Raw genomic sequence first — 21665 nt, 5'->3', positions numbered from 1 at the left:
TCGACATTCAAACCCCCACAGTGGTTCCATATATCACATAAGGATGCCTGCTGCTTTTATGTCAGAATTTTATTTGTTAATATTACTTGCAGTTTATTATTGCCACTAACATAGTTGCATTTTTTTCTAGGAGAAGCTTTGATCTAAGATCTAGTTTATGAACCAAAGCTGCATAGGCTCTACATGTTACAGAAGTATTGAAAGACTGGTAAGTATCTAATAAAGTAAATATTTGCACTCAAAAACTCAATTCAATGTAAAACTTTGCTATTAATAAACTCCCAAGGTAAAATAGCTAGACTTCCCCTAGTACAGGTGGATATGTTGATTATGTTTATTTTTAGAGCACGTGCTACAACTAGCTTGATGGAATGGGGGTTGAGAGATGGCTTAGCAGTTAAGGCGCTTGCCTACAGAGCCTAAGGACCCAGGCTCAATTCCCAGTTCCCATGAAAGCCACATGGACATGGTGGTGCATGCATCTGTAGTTTGTTTGCAGCCACTGGAGGCCCTGGTGTGCTCATTCTCTCTCTCTCATAAGTAAATCAATTAGTGAAACTAACACAATGTTGAGAGGAAAAATACACTGTTTTTGGATTTTTGAGGTAGAGCTTCACTTTAGCCCTGGGGTGATGACTGCCGTGAGTGATTTCAGTCCTGGGGTGATGACTGTCGTGAGTGATTCAGTCCTGGGGTGATGACTGTCATGAGTGATTCAGTCCTGGGGTGATGACTGTCGTGAGGGATTTTGTCTGGGGTGATGACTGTCATGAGGGATTCTGTCCTGGGTGATGACTGTCGTAAGTGATTCTGTCCTGGGGTGATGACTGTCGTGAGTGATTCTGTCATGGGGTGATGACTGTCGTGAGTGATTCTGTCCTGGGTGATGACTGTCGTGAGGGATTCTGTCCTGGGGTGATGACTGTCGTGAGGGATTCAGTCCTGGGGTGATGACTGTCGTGAGGGATTCTGTCCTGGGTGATGACTGTCGTGAGGGATTCAGTCCTGGGGTGATGACTGTCGTGAGTGATTCTGTCCTGGGTGATGACTGTCGTGAGGGATTCTGTCCTGGGTGATGACTGTCGTGAGGGATTCAGTCCTGGGGTGATGACTGTCGTGAGGGATTCAGTCCTGGGGTGATGACTGTCGTGAGTGATTCTGTCCTGGGTGATGACTGTCGTGAGTGATTCTGTCATGGGGTGATGACTGTCGTGAGTGATTCTGTCCTGGGTGATGACTGTCGTGAGTGATTCTGTCCTGGGTGATGACTGTCGTGAGTGATTCTGTCCTGGGGTGATGACTGTCGTGAGGGATTCTGTCCTGGGGTGATGACTGTCGTGAGGGATTCTGTCCTGGGGTGATGACTGTCGTGAGTGATTCTGTCCTGGGGTGATGACTGTCGTGAGTGATTCTGTCCTGGGGTGATGACTGTCGTGAGTGATTCAGTCCTGGGGTGATGACTGTCGTGAGTGATTCTGTCATGGGGTGATGACTGTCGTGAGTGATTCTGTCCTGGGTGATGATTGTCGTGAGGGATTCTGTCTGGGGTGATGCCTGTCGTGAGTGATTCTGTCCTGGGGTGATGACTGTCGTGAGTGATTCTGTCCTGGGTGATGATTGTCGTGAGGGATTCTGTCTGGGGTGATGCCTGTCGTGAGTGATTCTGTCCTGGGGTGATGACTGTCGTGAGGGATTCTGTCTGGGGTGATGCCTGTCGTGAGTGATTCTGTCCTGGGGTGATGACTGTCGTGTGATTCAGTCCTGCGGTGATGACTGTCGTCAGTGATTCTGTCCTGTGTGATGACTGTCATGTGTGATTCTGGAAGGCACATTTGATTAGGGCTTAAGACAATACCTCATAGCTTTAAGTCATTCTTCAGATAAAAGCAAACAACAAAACCCATAGGTCTACAGGAAATACTAATCTCTTTTGTCCTGTTCATTTTTAGTTCTGTCATGAGCACAGACAGTAACTCATTGGCACGTGAATTTCTAATTGATGTCAACCGGCTTTGCAATGCGGTGGTCCAGAGGGCTGAGGCCAGGGAGGAGGAAGAAGAGGAGACACACATGGCGACCCTTGGACAGTACCTTGTCCATGGCCGAGGGTTTCTGTTGCTGACCAAGCTAAATTCCATTATTGATCAGGTAATGTTGTCATATCAAGTAATTTTTCACTAGTATACATTATATTTGATTACAGAGTATCTGAGAGTGTCTTTGAGATAAAGTCCTATCACTCACTCCACTCTCATGAAAGGTAGCCCAGTTATGATCATATTATATATTTGTATACTTTTCAAATTGTCTGAAAATCTTTGAATTATAAATGGCTTTACTTAAAAAGAAAATTGTGTGTGTGTATATATGTACCTATACACACAACACACACACACACACACTAAATCCTAATATCAGTGAGATTTACAGGAATTCTAAAGATTTGAATTTAAATACATGAATTTTCTCTTTTTATTTTTGAAACTTTCATACAGTTTACGACACATTCTGATCCCCTTCCCCCTAGTACTCCTCACCCCCATGCCCCTCCCACTAAAGCCTTCTGCATCCTGTTTCATCTGTCCTGCTTTTCTTTTTTTTTAAAAAACATTTTTTTTAAATTATTTATTTATTTGAGAGCGACAGACAGAGAGAGAAAGACAGATAGAGAGAGAGAGAGAATGGGCGCGCCAGGGCTTCCAGCCTCTGCAAACGAACTCCAGACGCGTGCGCCCCCTTGTACATCTGGTTAACGTGGGACCTGGGGAACCGAGCCTCGAACCGGGGTCCTTAGGCTTCACAGGCAAGCGCTTAACCACTAAGCCATCTCTCCAGCCCTGTCCTGCTTTTCTGACATGTCTTTTTGACCCACTGAGTTATATTAGGGTCACGTGCATGATCATGGGTAGAAGGGTGTTCACTGGAGAATGGGCAACCCACCAGTGGCTACACCACTGATGGACACAACTGCGCCTCTTATCACTGACCATCTGCCACCAGCTACTCTGGGAGGCATGGGATCTTGTGGACTTCTCCCTCGTTTAAGACGACATATTGCAGGCTCAGTCTTGTGCAAGAACCATATCTGCTGTGAGTTCATGAGTGTAATGGCCTTGTCATGTCCAGAAGACAGCATTCCTCAGCCCGACTGCCTATCCTCCTGTTCCTATATTTTGCCACCCTTCTTCTGTGAGGTTCTGAACTTTGAATGGTGTGGTGTAGATGACATGTTTAGGGCTGAGCACATCCTGTAGTTTATTCTTGGTGACTTTGCCAGCTCTGCATGTGTCCATAACCTCTGCTCGATGCATAAAGACACTCTGTGTGAGGCTGCCAGCAGTCCCCATCTATGGGAACATATGTAGATACTTAGAAGGTAGTTTGGCATGCTGTCCAGTTAACTTAAGCACAATGTTGGGTTCTCTCCTAGGCACGAGTCCTAGCTAGGCTTGTTGCCAGGTAGACAGCAGGCATGATGTTCTTCCTCTGAAGCAGGTCTCAGATCCACTTTTAGAGTAGTTTTTGCACCAGTAGACTCAGTTTGCCTTGCAGAAATACACAGGGTCCTCAACCCAGCAGCTTGCATAGCACCTTTGGGCATGAAGATTGAGCAGGGAAAAAAGCTTTCAGCTCAGTTCCAGCTTGCAACTTTTTTTAAAAATATTTTTATTAGCTGGGCCTGGTGGCATATCCTTTAATCCCAGCACTCGGGAAGCAGAGGGAGGAGGATCACTGTGAATTCAAGGCCACTCTGAGACTACATAGTGAATTCCAGGTCAGCCTAGAGTGAGACCCTACCTGAAAAACCCAAAGAAAATTTTTATTTATTTGCATACATGTATGTGTGTGTGCATGCACATGTGAGCTTGTATGCACTCACGGCATACCAGGGTCTCCTGCCGCTGCAAACAAACACTAGACATGTGGAACTTTTTGCTTCTAGCTTTTAATGGGTGATGAAGAATTGAACTCAGAACAGCAGGCTTTGCAAACAAGTATCTTTGACCTCTGAGCTGTCTCCCTAGCCCCCCTTGGTTTCTTTACATCCTACAGTCAAAGCATGTGTTACTTTCAGCAATAGGAACCATCGGCTTTTAGTGGAGAACCAAGAACAATGTGTCTTGTTTTAGGGACCTCTATGGCCTCCCTGACCAACAACTCACCCGGTGGTATATTATCTCTGGCACTGGAATTTTCACTTAGTACTCTATGGCTCCTGAGAGCAGCTTTATTCACAAATGTAGGGGACCTTTCTTTCAACACTTGTTAGAAAGTGCTTGTTTATTTGCATACGTGTGTGTATGTGCACATGCACCGGGGCTCGTGTCACACAGACACCAGATGCTTGTGCCACTTCCATGGTGGCTTATGAGGGTGGCTTAGGAATTGATAGCACCTTTAACTGCTAAGCCTTAAATGTGTATTTTAAGTTGGCTTACCAAGTACTAGGTTTCCATATGGCTTATTCTTCACATGTCCTTAGTTTTGGTTCAAAATTTGTACTTTTTTGTTTGTTTGTTTGTTTGTTTGTTTTTCGAGGCAAGGTCTCACTGTCTAGCCCAGGCCTGCCTGGAATTCACTATGTACTCTCAGGGTGGCCTCAAGCTCACAGCAATCCTCCTACCTCTGCCTCCTGACTGCTGGGATTAAAGGCATACGCCAACACGCCTGGCTTAAAATTTGTACTTTTAATAAAGGTCACATGTATATTTGAAAAGTTTCATTCTGGAGTGGAAACAGAAGCTTTCATCTTGTGTTCATCTTTTTTTTGTATGCAACTTTTCTGTCTTTTCTTTCTGCTTCTTTTCTTGCATTTCTTGTTGTTTGAAACAAGGTCTTACTATGTGGCTCATACTGGCCCAGACTTCATGATCCCCCTGCCTTAGGAGGCTCTGTGTTGGGATTATACCATGTGCCACCATGTCCATTTATAGTTATTTTTGTTTGAAATATGATATGACTTATATGGCTTTTCTGTTTATTATAGAATCAATAATTTGAAAGCTACTTGGGAACAGAAAGATATTTTCTCCTTGTTTTTAATTAATGAAAAAACTTGAGATGGAGAAACATTAAGTCACACCAAGTTATCTTGAAGCACAATCTTTCATTTCATTTCCATAGAAAACAAATAGCTATTTTAAAAAGGTAAACCTTACAGTCTGCTTTCAGGGTCTCATTAATGTAATGAACTGAGCCTTCATTTACCTTGAAGGAATGTTCTGGGTTCTGGGCCACCAGTGTGGTATTTTTAACCTGTTGACTGTTACCAGCTTTAGAGAGGTACTTAGTCTTGACTAAATAAAATATTACTATTCTGAGTGCATTTTGCTAGACATATCTATTGAATTAATATGGAGACTTAAAACTAAGTAATGCAGGCTGGAGAGATGGCTTAGCAGTTAAGCACTTGCCTATGAAGCCTAAGGACCCCAGTTCTAGGCTCAGTTCTCCAGGACCCACGTAAGCCAGGTGCACAAGGTGGCATATGCATCTGGAGCTCGTTTGCAGTGGCTGGAGGTCCTGGCATGCCCATTCTCTCTTTCTCTGTCTGTTGCTCTCAAGTAAATAAATTAAAATAAACAAAAAAAAATTTGAAAACTAAGTGATGCTGCAGTTCTTATTGGAACCTAGCAAATACTAATCAAGAAGCATTCACTGATTGTGGTGCCCATCTGTCATGGAATTTTCCAGTATACATGCAGGTTTTGTGTATTTGTATTTTTTGGCATGTGTGATGTGCATATATGTGGATTCGTGTGTGTGTGTGTGTGTGTGTGTGTGTATGTGTGTGTGTGTAAGCCAGAGGAGAACATTAAATGCCCTCCTTCATCACTCTTCCACATTGTTCTTGAGACAGAGTCTCACTACACCCGTCTATGTACTATAGTACTGCCGTCTATGCCGCGAGCTCAGGTGGTTTTCCTGACTTTGCCCCACAGGACTCTGGGTACAATCCGTGGCTAGCTTTTGATACGACTGCATTTGAACTCGAGCCCTCAGGCCTTCATGTTTATACAGCAAGGGCTCTTACCACTTAGTCATTTCCTCAGCCCCTTTGTATTCTTGGATCCCCTTGTATTCTTTTTTTTTTTTTTAATTTGACTTGTTAAATGTGTCAGTTTTTTTATTCATATGACTTTTCTACAAATAAATTTTAAAGTCAAAATATTTGTTAGACCATACATAATGAATTATTTTGAAATTTGTTATTGCTATTTCTCTATTTGTATTTTATGTGTTCTGTGTATGTAGTTTGTATGGTGTATGTGCAAATGCACACATCTTAGTGTGTGGAGGCTAGAGGAGAACATTGGGTGTCTCCCTCCATTGACCATACTCCAGACAACCAAGTGCTGGGGTTACAGGTATGCACCATCATGCCTGGCTTCTCTCTTTCTGTCTCTCTCTTTTTTATCAGAGAGAGAGAGAACTACAGACACATGCACCATCTTGTGCTTATGTGTGACCTTGCACATGCTTGCATCACCTTGTATGTCTGGCTTACATGGGACCTGGAGAGTTGAACATAAGTCCTTAGGCTTTACAGGCAAATGCCTTAACCACTAAGGCATCTGTGGTGGTTTGAGTCAGGTATCTCCCATAAACTTAGGTGTTCTGAATGCTAGGTTCCCAGCTGATGGAGATTTGGGAATTAACACCTCCTGGAGGCAGTGTGTTGTTGGGGGCGGGTTTATGGGTATTATAGCCAGCTTCCCCTTGCAGTGTTTGGCACAGACTCCTGTTGCTGTTGTTGGCAACCTGATGTTGGCCAAGAGGTGATGTCTACCCTTTGCTCATGCCATCATTTTCCCTGTCATCATGGAGCTTCCCCTTGAGTCTGTAAGCCAGAATAAACCCTTTTTCCCACAAGCTGCTCTTGGTTGGATGATTTCTGCCAGCAATGTGAACCTGACTGCAACATCATCATCTCTTCAGCCCCCTGGTTTCTCTTTGTAAAGATACTATTTTAAAGCTAAGTAGCACAGAAAAATAAGATACTTATGGCTGGAGAGATGGCTTGGTGGGTTAGACATCTTGGCTGTGCAAGCATGAGGGCCCGAGACCACCTAAGTTCAGTTCCCTGGAACCAAAGCTTTTTTTTTTTTTTTAAAGATTTATTTATTCTTTTCAATTTTTTTATTAAAAACTTCCATGATTATAAACAATATCCCGTGGTAATGCCCTCTCTCCCCCCACCTTCCCCTTTAAAGCTTGGGCTAGAAAGATGTCTTAGTGGGTAAGGCACTTGGCTGTGAAACCTGAGGACTCAGGTTCAATTCTAAGCCAGATGCACAAGATGGCATGTGTGTCTGGAGTTCCCTTGCAGTGGCTAGAGGTCCTAACATGCCCATTCTCATTCACTCATTCATATATTCTCTCTCTCTCTCTCTCTCTCTCTCTCTCTCTCTCTCTAATAAAAATATATTTTTTAAAAAAGGCTAGGCATGGACAAACACCTATAACCCCTGTCTGCAGGGGTTGGTGCTGGAGAATAACTGACTCAATGACTGAAATAGCAGTTCTGGATTGAGTCAGAACTCAGGGAGACATGCAGATGGTGATAGAGAATCCCCTGATCTTTTCCTCTGACTGTGTGTGCACATGGGGTGCACACACGGGGTACTCGCATCTGCGCACACAGACATGCATATGTTACAAACCTATCACATCACACACCTTCCAAAGATACCGAGGGATAAATCTGGTGAAGTATGTGCAGTTCTCTTAAAAAAAAATACTTATTTATTTTCAATCAGAGAGAGCAGAGAGGCAGAGAGAGAATGGGTGCGCCAGGGCACCAGCCACTGTACATGAACTCCAGATGCATGTGCCACTTTGTGGATCTGCCTTTATGTGTATACTGGGAAACTGAACTCATAGTTTTTGCAGGCAAGTGCCTTAACTGCTGAGCCGTCCCTCCAGCCAAAGTATGTGCAGTTCTTTTACATATGATCCTAGAAAACAGGAACTTAACAACACCCAAATAAGTGGAGAATTGTGTAATTTTCATGTCTTTAAAGAATCAATACTCATGTCTTTAAAAAAATAAATATTTTCAAATAAATCTATGCATGCCAGTATAGTCTCAGTCTAAATTATAATAGTTTAAAAAATACCATTATTCATTTGATGCGTACCAGGCTGAGTTTGTTGTTGTTATGTTGTTTTGTTTTTTTGTTTTTTTGAGGTAGGGTCTTGCTCTAGTCCAGGCTGACCTGGAATTCACTGTGTAGCCTCAGGGTGGCCTCAAACTCACAGTGTTCCTCCTACCTCTGCCTCCCAAGTGCTTGGATTCAAGGCATGCGTCACCACGCTGGTTTAATCTGTGTTTTTAGGGGACTCGGAGGTATATGTACTGTCACCACAGCCAATTTTAGAACACCTTTATTGTTACTAATACTTAACATAAAGAATTAAGCAGGCTGTTTGTGGAGTCTAAGCAGCATAAAGTAAATGCACAGATGTTGGGTATAGAATTGGAAGAATTTTGACAAATATATGTCCCCATGCAACCACCACCACACAGTCTGTGTTCTGTTATGCCCCCTTTCAGAAGCCTCTCTCTCTTTTTTCCCCACTGGGAGGCAATGCTGTGCCCATTGCCTGTATCTCATTACATTGCTTCCCCAGAGCTTTGTGTCACTGGACTAAGAGACAGTGACATTGCATGTTGGTTATTTGGTATGTTAAATACTCTGATTAGGGCTTTGTTGCATGTATACACCACAGTGTGGCCGTTTCCCTGTTGCATAGACATCTGTATTGTGTACACTTGGTTATTATTGACAAAACTGCTATGGGCATTCTGTTTGCACTTCTCATTAGGCAGCATTGCTGTGGAGCGGGGGGATTAACCAGAATTAGTATGTGCGTAAACGGGAAGGAAGAGGTAAGAGGACCTTCTTGCTCCTCTCTCTCAAATAAATATTTTTAAAAATACTTTTCTTTCCCTGCTAAAAGCATTGGCATCTTTGATGAAAGCCCTCTCGTCAGTCTCTGGACTCTGCTCATAGGCCATGGCCTGCCTTCTGCCTTTCCAGCAGCACCATCTGGCTTGAGTTCTGCAGCTTCGGATAAAAGCAAGTCTGGAAATCTGGGGTGTAAATTCTCCAGGTTTATTCCTATTTTTCAGTCACATCCATTCTTGGTCCTTGGCATGTCCATGTTTTATTCAGCTTGTTATTTCTACAAAAGTACGCAATCTGCTTTCAGATGGAGTGGTGTTGAATCTATCTATGAATCAGTTTGGAAAGAATTAACAATGTTAAGTTCTTCTGTTTGGATTGTCTGATTTCTCGGTTACATTTAATGGGCTTTAAATCTCGAGATCATGTATGTTTTAGATTAAATCTGTTTAAAGAGTTGATGCTATTGCAAGTGTCATTTAGAAGAGTGAACTGTGTGCTGTCCTCCCTCCCTCACTAGGACAGCTGCTTGTAGCGTAGTCTCCTGGCGCAGTGAGGCACCTCCAGCACCTGGAGCAGGCTGCCCGGAGGCCCTGCATGAAGATTCTGGTTGCGAGGACTGTTCCCGAGTGACGCTGCACTTTAGACGGGGGACTTTTGCGCTCCTTTGACTCTTCAGCCTCTTGTAAAGCATCACTGTTCCATTATGGCGCCGTTAATGCTGGGCCTGTGACTGTGATGGTCCCCAGGCCTCCAGATGCCCTCGTCTTACACAATTCAGGAACAGCAGCTTGTTTGCACTGTTCTCTTCCTTGGTGTCTTGGTTTCACTTCTCTGTGGCGATTCTGCTTCTCCACCTGCTCCCCAGGCTTCCCTCGGCACTGCCCCGTCCTCCGTGCTGTCTGAGCCCTGTGGTCTCAGGCCTCTCCTCGTTCTGCCTGTGCTCTCGGTTCCTCGCGTGTGTTCTTGAAGTCACCCCGGTGGCACTGAGATCCTTCATTCACAGCTTTTTTCAAGGTCCACGCCTATCAATCTGTCTACTAATGGCTGTCTCTGTTTTAAAAAAACTATTTATTTATGAGAAGAAAAAGGGGAGAAAATGGGTACTCCACTGCAAACTCTGGATTCATGCACCACTTCTTGCATCTTGCTTTCTGTAGCTTCCAGGAGCTCAAACCCAGATCTTCACACCTTATAAGCAAGTGCCTTTGACCTTTAACATTTAACTGAGACATTGTCCCAGCTCCTGTTTTTCTTTTGTCATTTCATTAGCATCTGAGGGTCCATATGTCTAAAAAAAAGTGAATCTATCATCTTTACCCCAACTTCAAACTCCTCCTGGGCTTCTTGTTTGTGTGAAAATATTAGCTACCTGGTTCCCTAAACCAGAAACCTGGGAGGAGTCTTTTTAGATTATTTCTTCCTGTACACCTCATAGGAAAGGAACTCTGAGCCCATTCAGTTCTACCTTACAGTTTCTTGAACACGTCCGTTTGTTGTCAGAGGACTTCAGTACGCATCACCTCTCGTAGTGACCCTGCTGCTAACACTGGCTGCTCCTGTTACCTCCGTTCCATTCAGCACATCGTAGCACTCAGACCTTTTCTCCACAGATGGGTGTGAGGAATAACTCCTCATGTTTTGGTCATTGTCTCCTTGACCACCATGTATGCCCCAGGTGTCCTCTGTCTAGAGTTCCAGTCCTATTCAGCACTTACTATGATGATAGCTCTTTTTCTTGATCTTCTAAAATGAATACCAGTTCCATGCCAGGGAACTTACTCATACCACGTGCCTTCTGTTATTTTTGTCTGTGTGTATTTTATGGATCATGTGGAGGGGACCCACCTTCTCCAGCTTGGACCATTTACTTCAGAAAGGGTAAGATAGCAAGAAGTTTTCTGGATAAAGTGTACAGCCAATAAATGTATTGGATTACTCTTACTAATAAATCTTGCCTTATATATTATTAATCATACCATTTTCTCTTTTGAAATTTGTCTGAGTTTTATATTTAACTGCATGAAGGCTGACATTTTTCTAGTAGCTTTGTATTACTTGTATGCTAATTTATACACCTTAACTTCTTGTTTTTATGTAACAAGCCTGATTTTTTTCATAGGTGAGGAATTCTTGCAATGTGCATGGTGGCAATAACAGCTATTTATAGAAATTTTAGCAAGAATGTGTGAAATATCGCCACATACTCTTACATTCTTCTGTCATGGGAAAGGCTTATAAATTGAAAAGAATCAAAGTTTAAATTGGACTTAAAGATAGATTAGTTTGATTCTTGCTTTCCCAAAGGCAGCTTTTCAGTTTTGTTCTTTTTTTAAAGGACTTTGGTTCAGGTTAACTTTACATGTTAGAAGTAACATGTCTTGGGTCTGTTTCTGACACAGGCCCTGACATGCAGAGAAGAACTCCTGACATTGCTTCTGTCTCTCCTTCCCTTGGTCTGGAAGATCCCCATCCAGGAGCAGCAGGCAGCAGGTACGTTTCCCTCACCATGAGTCCAAAGAATCCTCTGACCCCACTGAGTGGGTACTGCAGCTTCAGATTCTGAGCAGTGTGTGCCATCATGGTTTATTGTAAACTTAGTGTGACAACCTCAGTAGGCCACCTGCACAGTTCTTTTTCACCTGGTAATATAAAAGCCATGGTGCTGCTCAGGGGATTACACAAACCTAATGGTGGTGGGGAAGTATATGAAAAAGCAGAACACTTATCAATAGGAGTAAACCTAGATGGGCCATAATATCAGGAAAATGGATAGTGAAGTTGGAAGAAATTAAAGTCCTTTGCTTACACATGACCTTTGCAGTATTGTTTTAGTTTAGTTTTTCTTTCTTCTTTTTCATTTATTTATTTGAGAGGGAGAGAAAGAGGTGGGAGGGAAGAATATTGGGCGCACCAGGCCCTCTAACCACTGCAAACAAACTTCAGACGCATGTGCCATCTTGTACATCTGGCTTACGTGGGTTTGGAATATCAAGCCTGGATCCTTTGGCTTCACATGCAAGCGCCTTAATTGCTCAGCCATCTTTCCAGCCCTAGTTTGGTTTTTTTTTTAATGCTGCCTTTGAAGGGTAAATTTGAAGTTATATTTATTTCAAGGTTTGGTGGAATTATGACACATGAGGCCAATAGATACATACTTTTAATTTCTTATTTTGAAAAATATAAGTACATGAAATTTTAAATATTTCAGTGGAAAGATTAACACCCCCTCCCCAGAGTATTGCTGGAATATGTGAGTTGTAAATAGTTTTAGAATCTCTCAGTTTAAAAAATAGTACCACTGCACCCTGAGACTACATAGTGAATTCCAGGTCAGCCTGAGCCAGAGTGAGACCCTAACTCGAAAAACCAAAAAAGAACAAAAAAAATAGTACCACTGTATTCTATTTACTAAATTATTTTTATTTACAAGGAGAGAAAGAAGGAGGGAGGGAAGGAGAAAATGGGCATATCGAGACCTCTAGCCACTGCAAACAAACTCCAGACACATGCCCCACTTTGTGCATCTGGCTTTACATGGGTACTGGAGAATTGAACCCTGGGCCATTAGGCTCTGCAGGCAGATGGCTTTAACTGTTATCTCTCCAGCTCTGCTGTGTTATATTTTAATACCTGGTTTATATTTTTGTGCATATCTTATATGGAGTCTTTTGGGGAGGGTGAGGTAGGAGCTTGCCCAAGCTGACTTGGATTTCACATGTAGTCTCAGGATGGCCTTAAACTCACTAGTATCCTCCTACCTCTGCCTCCCGAGTGCTGGAATTAAAGGTGTATGCCATCACACCCAGTTGGAGCTTTTTTTGAAAGATATTTAAGGTCTTGTTTTATTTTTTTGGCTCATTTACTGATCAGTAACTGTTGTTGTCTCTTTTTTTCTGACTTTGTGGAACTCAAGCACATTAGTCCTCGAACAAGTCTGGTTCCACCCTCTCAGGGAAGCGGTCTTCACTGCAGGCATCTGGTGTTTGTGTGGCACTAGGAGATCAGACTTCTAGCTTGTTGCTTCTGCTTTCATTTCTCTCCTAATTAAAGGCCAGATCTCCTGAGTACTACTCCTACTTACTCCCCTGAATTCTACTTTTCATATAGCTCTTATTACATGCTAGTGCAAAAAGAATAATACATTTAATCATTTTCTTAGTAAGGAGGAGTCTTTCATTTCTCAAAAAAAACAAGTAACACTGAGTTCTGTCCCAGCTCTGGAGAGCCAGGATGAACCAGTGCTTTCTCTACAGCACACCTAGTTCATGGCCCAAGTCCTTGGAACAATAATTTGAATGAAGAACTCTTGACCTCAGTCACCATAAACACTTGCTCTATACTGTGTGCTTTTGAATTTGTGTGGGGCAAAGACTGATATTCTGAAGAGTCTGTGCTGCTCTCTGGGTGTCCAAGTAGCCCTTGTGGAGATTTGTCAAACGGTGTGCAGTTAGGATGCAGGTTTCAAGTCAGGTTCAGTGTGCTGATTCTGCTCTTTGTAGCTTTCACAATCGATGTATGTCCTTTGAGCTGACGCCATCTGGTATTTAAAGTGAGAGGGATGTGTGTGGGAGGAAGTGACCCAGAGACATAACTGAGGAAAAGCAGCCTTGCGGTAAAACTGTGCCAAGACCTCTCACCCCTTACATGGGTGATGCGCAGGAGGTGCCACCCACACAAATGGAGGTTTAGCTGCTGCTGACAAGTTCTAAGCCTTTGTTCTTCATTTCAGTAGATTTTGACCTGCCGTTGGCATCTGATATAATCCTGACCAAAGAAAAGAATTCAGATTTGCAAAGATCTACTCAGGGAAAATTATATTCAGAAGGAAGTGCTCCATCTGGTCAGGTTTCTGCAAAAGTAAACCTTTTTCGAAAAAGCAAGCGACAGCGTAAAAGTACCCATCGTTACTCTGTACGAGATGCAAGAAAGACACAGCTGTCCACCTCCGACTCGGAAGGCAACTCAGATGAGAGAGGCGCCGTGGTGAGCAAGCGCAGGAGGCCCCATGTGCTGCCGCATCTTACGACACGGCCTCCTAAGGAAGACCACCTTTCAGCCAACTGTGAGTCCTTTCCAACTGCAGAGCAGGGGCCTCCTAACACCATGGATCTGGAATACTCCAGAGAGATCACTCTGAGACCAGAGGCAGGGAGTGATATACTAAGTGAGCCAGCTGCCTTGTCTATCCTCAGTCACATGAATAACTCGCCCTTTGACTTGTGTCATGTCCTGTTATCTTTGCTGGAAAAAGTTTGTAAGTTCGACATTGCTTTGAATCATAACTCTGCCCTGGCAGCCAGCGTGGTGCCCACGCTGACAGAATTCCTCGCAGGCTTTGGGGATTGCTGCAGCCTGAGTGGCGGCCTGGAAAGCCAGGTGGTTTCTGCAGGGTGGACAGAGGAGCCGGTGGCTCTGGTCCAGCGGATGCTCTTTCGGACGGTGCTGCATCTTCTGTCGGTGGATGTCAGCACTGCGGAGGCCATGCCCGAAAGCCTTAGAAAAAACTTAACCGATTTGCTTAGGGCAGCTTTAAGAATCAGAGCTTGCTTGGAAAAGCAGCCTGATCCTTTTGCCCCGAGACAAAAGAAAACGCTTCAGGAAGTCCAGGAGGGCTTTGTTTATTCCGAGTACCGGCACCGAGCCCTGCTGTTGCCCGAGCTCCTGGAGGGCACTCTTCAGATCCTGATCTGCTGTCTTCACAGTGCAGCCTCGAACCCCTTCTACTTCAGCCAGGCCATGGATTTGGTTCAGGAGTTCATCCAGCACCAAGGCTTCAGCCTCTTTGAGACAGCAGTGCTTCAGATGGAGTGGCTGGTTTCCAGAGATGGCATTCCTCCTGAGGCCGCCACACACCTGAAAGCCCTTATAAGCAGTGTGATGAAAATCATGAACACCGTCAAAAAAGTAAAGTCGGAGCAGCTGCACCATTCCGTGTGCATGAGGAAGAGGCACCGGCGCTGTGAGTACTCCCACTTCATGCATCACCACCGAGATCTCTCAGGGCTTCTGGTTTCGGCTTTTAAAAGCCAGCTTTCCAAAAATCCTTTTGAGGAGACTGCAGATGGCGACGTGTGGTACCCAGAGCGGTGCTGCTGCATCGCGGTGTGCGCTCACCAGTGTTTGCGCTTGCTGCAGCAGGCGTCCCTGAGCAGCACCTGCGTCCAGATCCTGTCAGGTATTCACAGTGTGGGGATCTGCTGCTGTATGGATCCCAAGTCTGTCATCATCCCTTTGCTCCATGCTTTTAAGTTGCCAGCACTGAAAAGTTTTCAGCAGCACATACTGAATATCCTTAACAAACTCCTTTTGGATCAGTTAGGAGGAGCAGAGATGCCACAGAAAATTCAAAAAGCAGCTTGCAACATCTGTACCATAGATGCCGACCAACTGGCTAAGTTAGAAGAGACGCTGCAGGGCCACTCATGTGATGCAGGCCCTTCCTCAGGCTTGCTTAGTCCTTCGTACAGGTTTCAGGGCATCCTGCCCAGCAGTGGGTCTGAGGACTTGTTGTGGAAATGGGATGCACTAGAGGCTTATCAGAACTTGGTCTTTGAAGAAGACAGATTACATAATATACAGATTGCAAATCACATTTGCAGCTTAATTCAGAAAGGCAATGTGGTTGTTCAGTGGAAACTCTATAAGTACATTTTTAATCCTGTGCTCCAAAGAGGAGTTGAATTAGTGCGTCACTGTCAATACCTCAGTGTCACTTCAGCTCAGACACACGCGTGCAGCCAGCCTAAACGGTGCTTGCCTCAGGAAGTGCTTCAGATTTACATAAAAACTCTGCCCGTCCTGCTGAAATCCAGGTGTGTATATATGTATGTATGAGTACGTGTGGCTGTTGGTGATAATTTCACATACGCACAGTGTGTATTTTGAGTGTATTCACTCTCATCACACTCTCTTAGCCTCCTCGCACTCGCACTAACCCCCTTCTTCCCAACTAGCTCGCAGGTGCTGTTGAACCTGTGACAGCGTCTGCATTCGATCTCTAACCCTGAAGTCTCCATAGCCCTACCTCCTAGCTGACTCTGTTTGCAGTGCTCTTTCCCAGGATGCAGTTTATCAACAGAGAAAGCTTCCAGCTTCTGTCGGGTTCCAACCTTTTGTTTAGGAGAAGAGAATAGAGCCATTGGTTTTAACATTTTAGTGGAAGAAAGGTAATTTTATGGGTATATTTCTGAGAAAAAAATAAATGCAACAAAGACATCTAAGAGAAAAGGCCAGTTTAGATGAATTGCTTTATGCTTACCAGGTAAAATATTATGAGCTATTAAACATCTAGTCACGGATCATGTTGAAACAGGAGAAAATGCTTATACTAGTTTATAAGTAAAATAGAGAAAATTTAGAATAACATTCACTGATTTGCAACTATGTTAAAGCATGTACAAAGTGAAAATGAAATGCTAATTATGGTAATAATGGTAATTATTAATAATTATAATGGTAATTATCAAGGCAGTGGCATTAAGATTTCTTGTGTACATGCTTGCTTTCTATGTTTTTTTAAGGTAGGGTCTCACTGTAGCCCATACCAACCTGGAATTCACTATGTTGTCTCAGACTGGCCTCGAACTCATGGCGGTCCTCCAACCTCTGCTTCCCAAGTGCAGGCACTAAAGGCGTGCACCACCACACCTGGCTAATATTAGTATTTATTAAGTATGAAAGTTACATTTTTTTACCCAAGCAAAGTAAAAAAAATTAGAAATACAGATAAGCAATAAGTTGTTTAAATTATTTGTAATTCCATCACTATATTTTCCAGGTTTTAGAATTATTAAGTCTGATGGGTTTAAAAAATCCTTTTATAAATAAAGCTTTCTTCTGAAAGGTAGAGGGGTCTTTTAAGTTAATGCATGTGTCAGTTTTAAAATAACATAAACTGAAAGTTGTCATTATCATCATGTGTAGTACTTTTTGGCCCGTCCGTATACCACTACTTTCAAACTAGTATTGATACTACCCCCAACTTAAACTCTGTATACTCTTTTTTTGCCTTTTGATTTTTTGAGGTAGAGTCTTGCTCTCGCCCAGGCTTTCCTGGAATTCACTGTGTAGTCTTAGGGTGGCCTCAGACGCACAGTGATTCTCCTACCTCTGCTTCTGAGTGTTGGGATTAAAGACGTGCACTGCCACGCCTGGCTCTGTGCTCTTTTTGAACATGTGGACCATCGATTCTGTCAAGTAGACACATGAGAACTGTAGAGAAGCTCATGTGATACAGCCACAGTTATCTTCTCAGTGCTGAGACAAAACACCTGGCAGAAGCAGCTGATGGCAGGAAGGGTTTGTTCAGGCTAACAGTTTCCAGCAGAAGCTTTATCATGGTGCAGGAAGCTGGCTCACTTCATACATCCTCAGCAGAGAGAGAGAACATCTAGAGTTCAGGCTGGTCTCCTGATCCACCTCCACTGACACACCTCCTCCAACAGGCCTCTACCTGATAACTGTTCCACTTAATCAAAACACCTGAGGCTATGTGGACATTATAGTCAAACCACAAAAGATGCTAACCCTTCACATAAGGGAAAAACCTTCCAAGGTTATCAACTCTGTAGTGTCATTCTTTCCTTTCATGGAGTGCAAATACAAAACAGATGGAAAGGCCCAAGGAAACCGTCAGGTAGATGAACAAGTGAGCAGATAGATAAATCGATGGATTCCCACTGCCCTCAGATACCTCTCCAGAGTGCGGGTGGGTGTGGTATGTAGAGTTTACATGAAAAAATATTTCCTGAATTGCTTCATTTAATTTGGGCTGTCTGTAGTCTTTGCAGTATGGTTAAAGCCATATGTGCAGTGTTGGAAGAAGGATGTGGGAGTAATTAGAATGTAATGTGAGGCCTTCGTCAGTCTCTTAGAACTAGCCAAACAATGAATCAAGGTAGGCAGTGTGGTGTCTAGAATATGCTACATGCAACAGTGATGTATTTACACAGCATATGTATTTATAATGAGGCTTCACTATGTAAAATGTAATTCTGTTTTTTTTTTCCTCTTTCACAGGGTCATAAGAGATTTGTTTTTAAGTTACAATGGAGTAAACCAAATAATTGAATTAAATTACTTAGATGGGATTCGAAGCCATTCCCTCAAAGCATTTGAAACTCTGATAATCGGCCTAGGGGAACAACAGAAAGATGCTTCTGTTCCTGGCATGGACGGGCTGGATGTAGAGTGGAAGGAGTTGCCGTCCTCCAGCGCGGATCCTTCTTTTCACAGCCAGCAGGCTTGTTCAGATTCTCCGCAGAGCCTCAGCAAATTTTATGTCAGTCTCAAGGAAGCTTACGCAAAGAAATGGAAGACTGTGCAACAGGATGTGCACATCAACACCATCAACCTGTTCCTGTGTGTGGCATTCTTATGTGTCAGTCAGGAAGCAGAGCCTGAGAGGGAGGCGGCCAGCGAGTCAGAAGACACTTCTGGCTATGACAGCACCGCCAGCGAGCCGCTCTCTCGCTTGCTGCCGAGTCCGTCTCTCGGGAGCCTCGTCTTGCCTTCCCCTGAGCGCTTGCACCAGGCAGCAGACATTTGGTCCATGTGCCGCCGTATCTACATGGTGAGCTCAGTCTTCCAGAAACAGTTCCATAGGCTTGGTGGTTTCCGAGTATGCCATAAATTAATATTTATGATCATCCAGAAACTGTTCAGAAGTCGTGAAGAGGAAAAAGGAAAAAGGCAGGGAGAAATGAACGTGAATGAAAACCAAGGATTAGTCAGAACATCTCAACATGAGACGACATTCAGGGAAGACTTGTCATCTTTAACTGTAGAAGAGCCCACAGCGTCAGAACTGGGAAGTCTAAAACAGAGTGCTGGCAGCTTAGGTAAAATAAAGTTACCGCGTGTTTCTTCCACAAATGTAGAGCAAATTTCAGATACTGAAGCTGTTCCCGAGGAAGCAGAGGTTTATCCCAGTCAAGAAAGTGAGACCTCGCTTCAGAACATACGACTTCTAGAAGCCCTTCTGGCCATTTGTCTTCATAGTGCTGGAACCAGCCAGCAGAAGATGGAACTGGAGCTGCCGAATCAGGTGATGCTTTGTCCATAGGCCACCGCACATGTGCCCTCCCCCTCCCCCCCACCCCCCACGCCGCCTATATAAACTCACTCTGTAGTCCAGGATGGCCTCAAACTCAAAGCTAGCCTACTGAGTACTGGGATTATAGTACTGAGCCACCATATCTGGCCTTATATGTCTATAGGTTAATACTTTTTGGGGGGGGGGTTCAAAGTAGGGTCTCACTTAAGCTCAGACTGGCCTGGAACTCACGATACAATCTCAGCATGACCATGAACTGACAGCATTCCTGCCTCTGCGTCCTCAGTGCTGCAATTGAAGGCGTGAGCCACCTTGCCCAGCTCAGCTTAATATTTTTGTCATTTTATTTCACAACAGCTTTTAGGTTTCAAGAAGCTCCTATATGATTAGCATGGTACCAGGTCCTATGGGGACACAAAGAGCCCATGATCCCCATTCTCATCCAAAAGACTCTTATAATTTACTTTTCAATGCAAAAGCATCCTGTGAAACAGATTATGCATTTGGTGTTGGATGAATGATTATGAATGTTGATTTCAGAGTTCAAGGGTCATAATCTTAGGATGGTATCATGTGGTACCCTGCCTACATCCCTGACCTTTGTTTATAGCTCAGGCATGGCCATCATCACACTTGGCCTATTTGCTTCACTTATAGGACTGAGAACTCTTTAGATGAGAAGCGTTTTTTACCCTCTGTATTCAAGCATGGAGAGTTGCTTTCACGGGCAGAAGGGAAGGAGAGAGAGAAAAGACAAAATTGCTCCTTGAGATCTTAAAGATCTCTAATAAGGAACTTATAAGCTCTAGGGAAGGCTAACTAAAACTTTGAAATTTCAAAGAAGTTTTTTTGTGATTCAATTCATTTCTAGCGCATTGAAATTTAAGACCAAATGAGTAATATATGTGATAATTGAATAATCAACTTTTGGCTTTATAAAAGTTTATTTTATTTGCAAGTGGGGGAGGGAGAGAGAATGGGTGCACCAGGGCTTCTGGCCAGTTCAAATGAACTCCAGACGCATGTACCACTTTGTGCATCTGGCTTTATTTGGGTACTGGGGAATTGAACCCAGGTTGTTAGGCTTTGCAGGCAAGCACATTACCGTTGAGCCATCTCTCCAGCCCAATAATTATCAATGTTCACAGTAGGATATTTAGGTAAGAATTCTAAATGTGTACAGTTTATCTTCATGTCAGCTATAAATAAATGGACTTATTTTCTACTTGTTAAGTACTCTGTTACCACTTTATCAAAAGCATACTATTAATAGTTTTAGTCTCTCTTATTTTACCGTAGAACTTTTCTGTGGAAAATATATTGTGTGAAATGAAGGACCATCTCTCCCAGTCAAAAGTGACTGAAACAGAATTAGCAAAGCCATTATTTGACGCCCTGCTCCGAGTAGCCCTGGGAAACCATTCAGTGGATTCTGCTCACGATGACGCTGTGGCTGAGAAGGTATGGATTCCATGTGATGTGTCATGGTCTGTGACTAGCAGAGGCAGGAGTGTGGGATGGGACTAGGACACTGCTTTGGAGCACAGGAACCAGAATTGTCATACGGTGAGCTACGTGGGTCACTCTCCACCATCTGGAATGGAAGGTATGTCTGCAGTATCCTGCCTCAGAAAACAGTAGCAGTAAGATGCAATTTTGATAGTCTAATCTGGAACTGTATTTATAATTTATTAAGCGATAATTCAAGAGTGGTATTCACCAGTCCTATCTGGTATGATTTTAAATCACTCAACATGAAAGTAGCTATTTCTCATATAGAAAACAGCAGCAGTAGTTTTTGAGTTGTTGATATTAACAGTTTTTCTAAAGCAACTATTTAATTTTTTTTCTTAAAACTTGTGATTTGTACTTTAGCTCATTTCTCTTTAGTGTTTTATTTAGTGTTTTATTTATTTTATTTTATTTTATTGGTTTTTTGAAGTAGGGTCTCACTCTAGCCCGGGCTGACCTAGAGTTTACTATGGAGTCTCAAGGTGGCCTTGAACTCACAGCGATCCTCCTGCCTCTGCCTCCTGAGTGCTGGTATTAAAGGCGTGCACCACCACACCCAGCTAGTGTTTTGTTTTATTTTTTATTTGAGGCAGGGTCACGCTAGCCCAAACTAACCAGGAACTCCTTCTGTGTTCCAGACTGGCCTTGAACTCACAACAGTCTTCCTCCTTCAACCTCCCAAGTGCTGGTGTGAGCCACCACACCCAGCTGTCTTGTTTCTTTTACCTTTGGTTGATTATTGCTAACCTTTATCTTGGTGAAACTTCTCTTAACCCTTTGGCCTTACAACATATATATGTTTTATAATCTTTTGCTATAATATTTTATGTTACTGTTTGTTTACTGAAATACCTTCAATTTATTACTCAGTCAGTTGGCTCGGTGTAACATGTTGAAATACCTACTTTATGCCATCTCCTACTATTCTTGCAATGATAAAAGTTCCCTGAGGGCTGGAGAGATGGCTTAGCGGTTAAGTGCTTGCCTGTGAAGCCTAAGGACCCCAATTCGAGGCTTATTTCCCCAGGACCCATGTTAGCCAGATGCACAAGGGGGCGCACGTGTCTGGAGTTTGTTTGCAGTGGCTGGAAGTCCTGGCACGCCCATTCCCTCTCTGTCTGTCTTTTTCCCTCTTTCTGTCACTTTCAAATAAATAAATAAAAAATGAACAAAAAAAAATTAAAAAA

The 21665-nt window shown here is 43.4% G+C and overlaps 1 protein-coding gene across 4 annotated transcripts in view; it reads left to right on the top strand.

Annotated features, from left to right (window-relative positions):
* The window catches only part of Lyst (lysosomal trafficking regulator), a 175547-nt gene that overhangs the window by 28246 nt on the left and 125636 nt on the right, over positions 1-21665 (top strand). For 2 of the 4 annotated variants that reach the window (XM_045150387.1, XM_045150388.1), the window contains exons 2-7: positions 131-208; positions 1950-2148; positions 11312-11402; positions 13642-15724; positions 17931-18957; positions 20266-20427. In XM_045150387.1, the coding sequence (XP_045006322.1) occupies positions 1957-2148; positions 11312-11402; positions 13642-15724; positions 17931-18957; positions 20266-20427 (3555 nt within the window). In that variant the 5' untranslated portion in view covers positions 131-208; positions 1950-1956. The remainder of the gene's footprint in view (positions 1-130; positions 209-1949; positions 2149-11311; positions 11403-13641; positions 15725-17930; positions 18958-20265; positions 20428-21665) is intronic. The other 2 variants (XM_045150389.1, XM_045150390.1) reach the window with 1 other exon arrangement.

This window comes from Jaculus jaculus, chromosome 5, assembly GCF_020740685.1.
Source record: "Jaculus jaculus isolate mJacJac1 chromosome 5, mJacJac1.mat.Y.cur, whole genome shotgun sequence".
Lineage (NCBI taxonomy): Eukaryota > Metazoa > Chordata > Mammalia > Rodentia > Dipodidae > Jaculus > Jaculus jaculus.
Note: the sequence above shows the minus strand (reverse complement) of the source record. Positions and strands in the feature narration are given on the sequence as shown.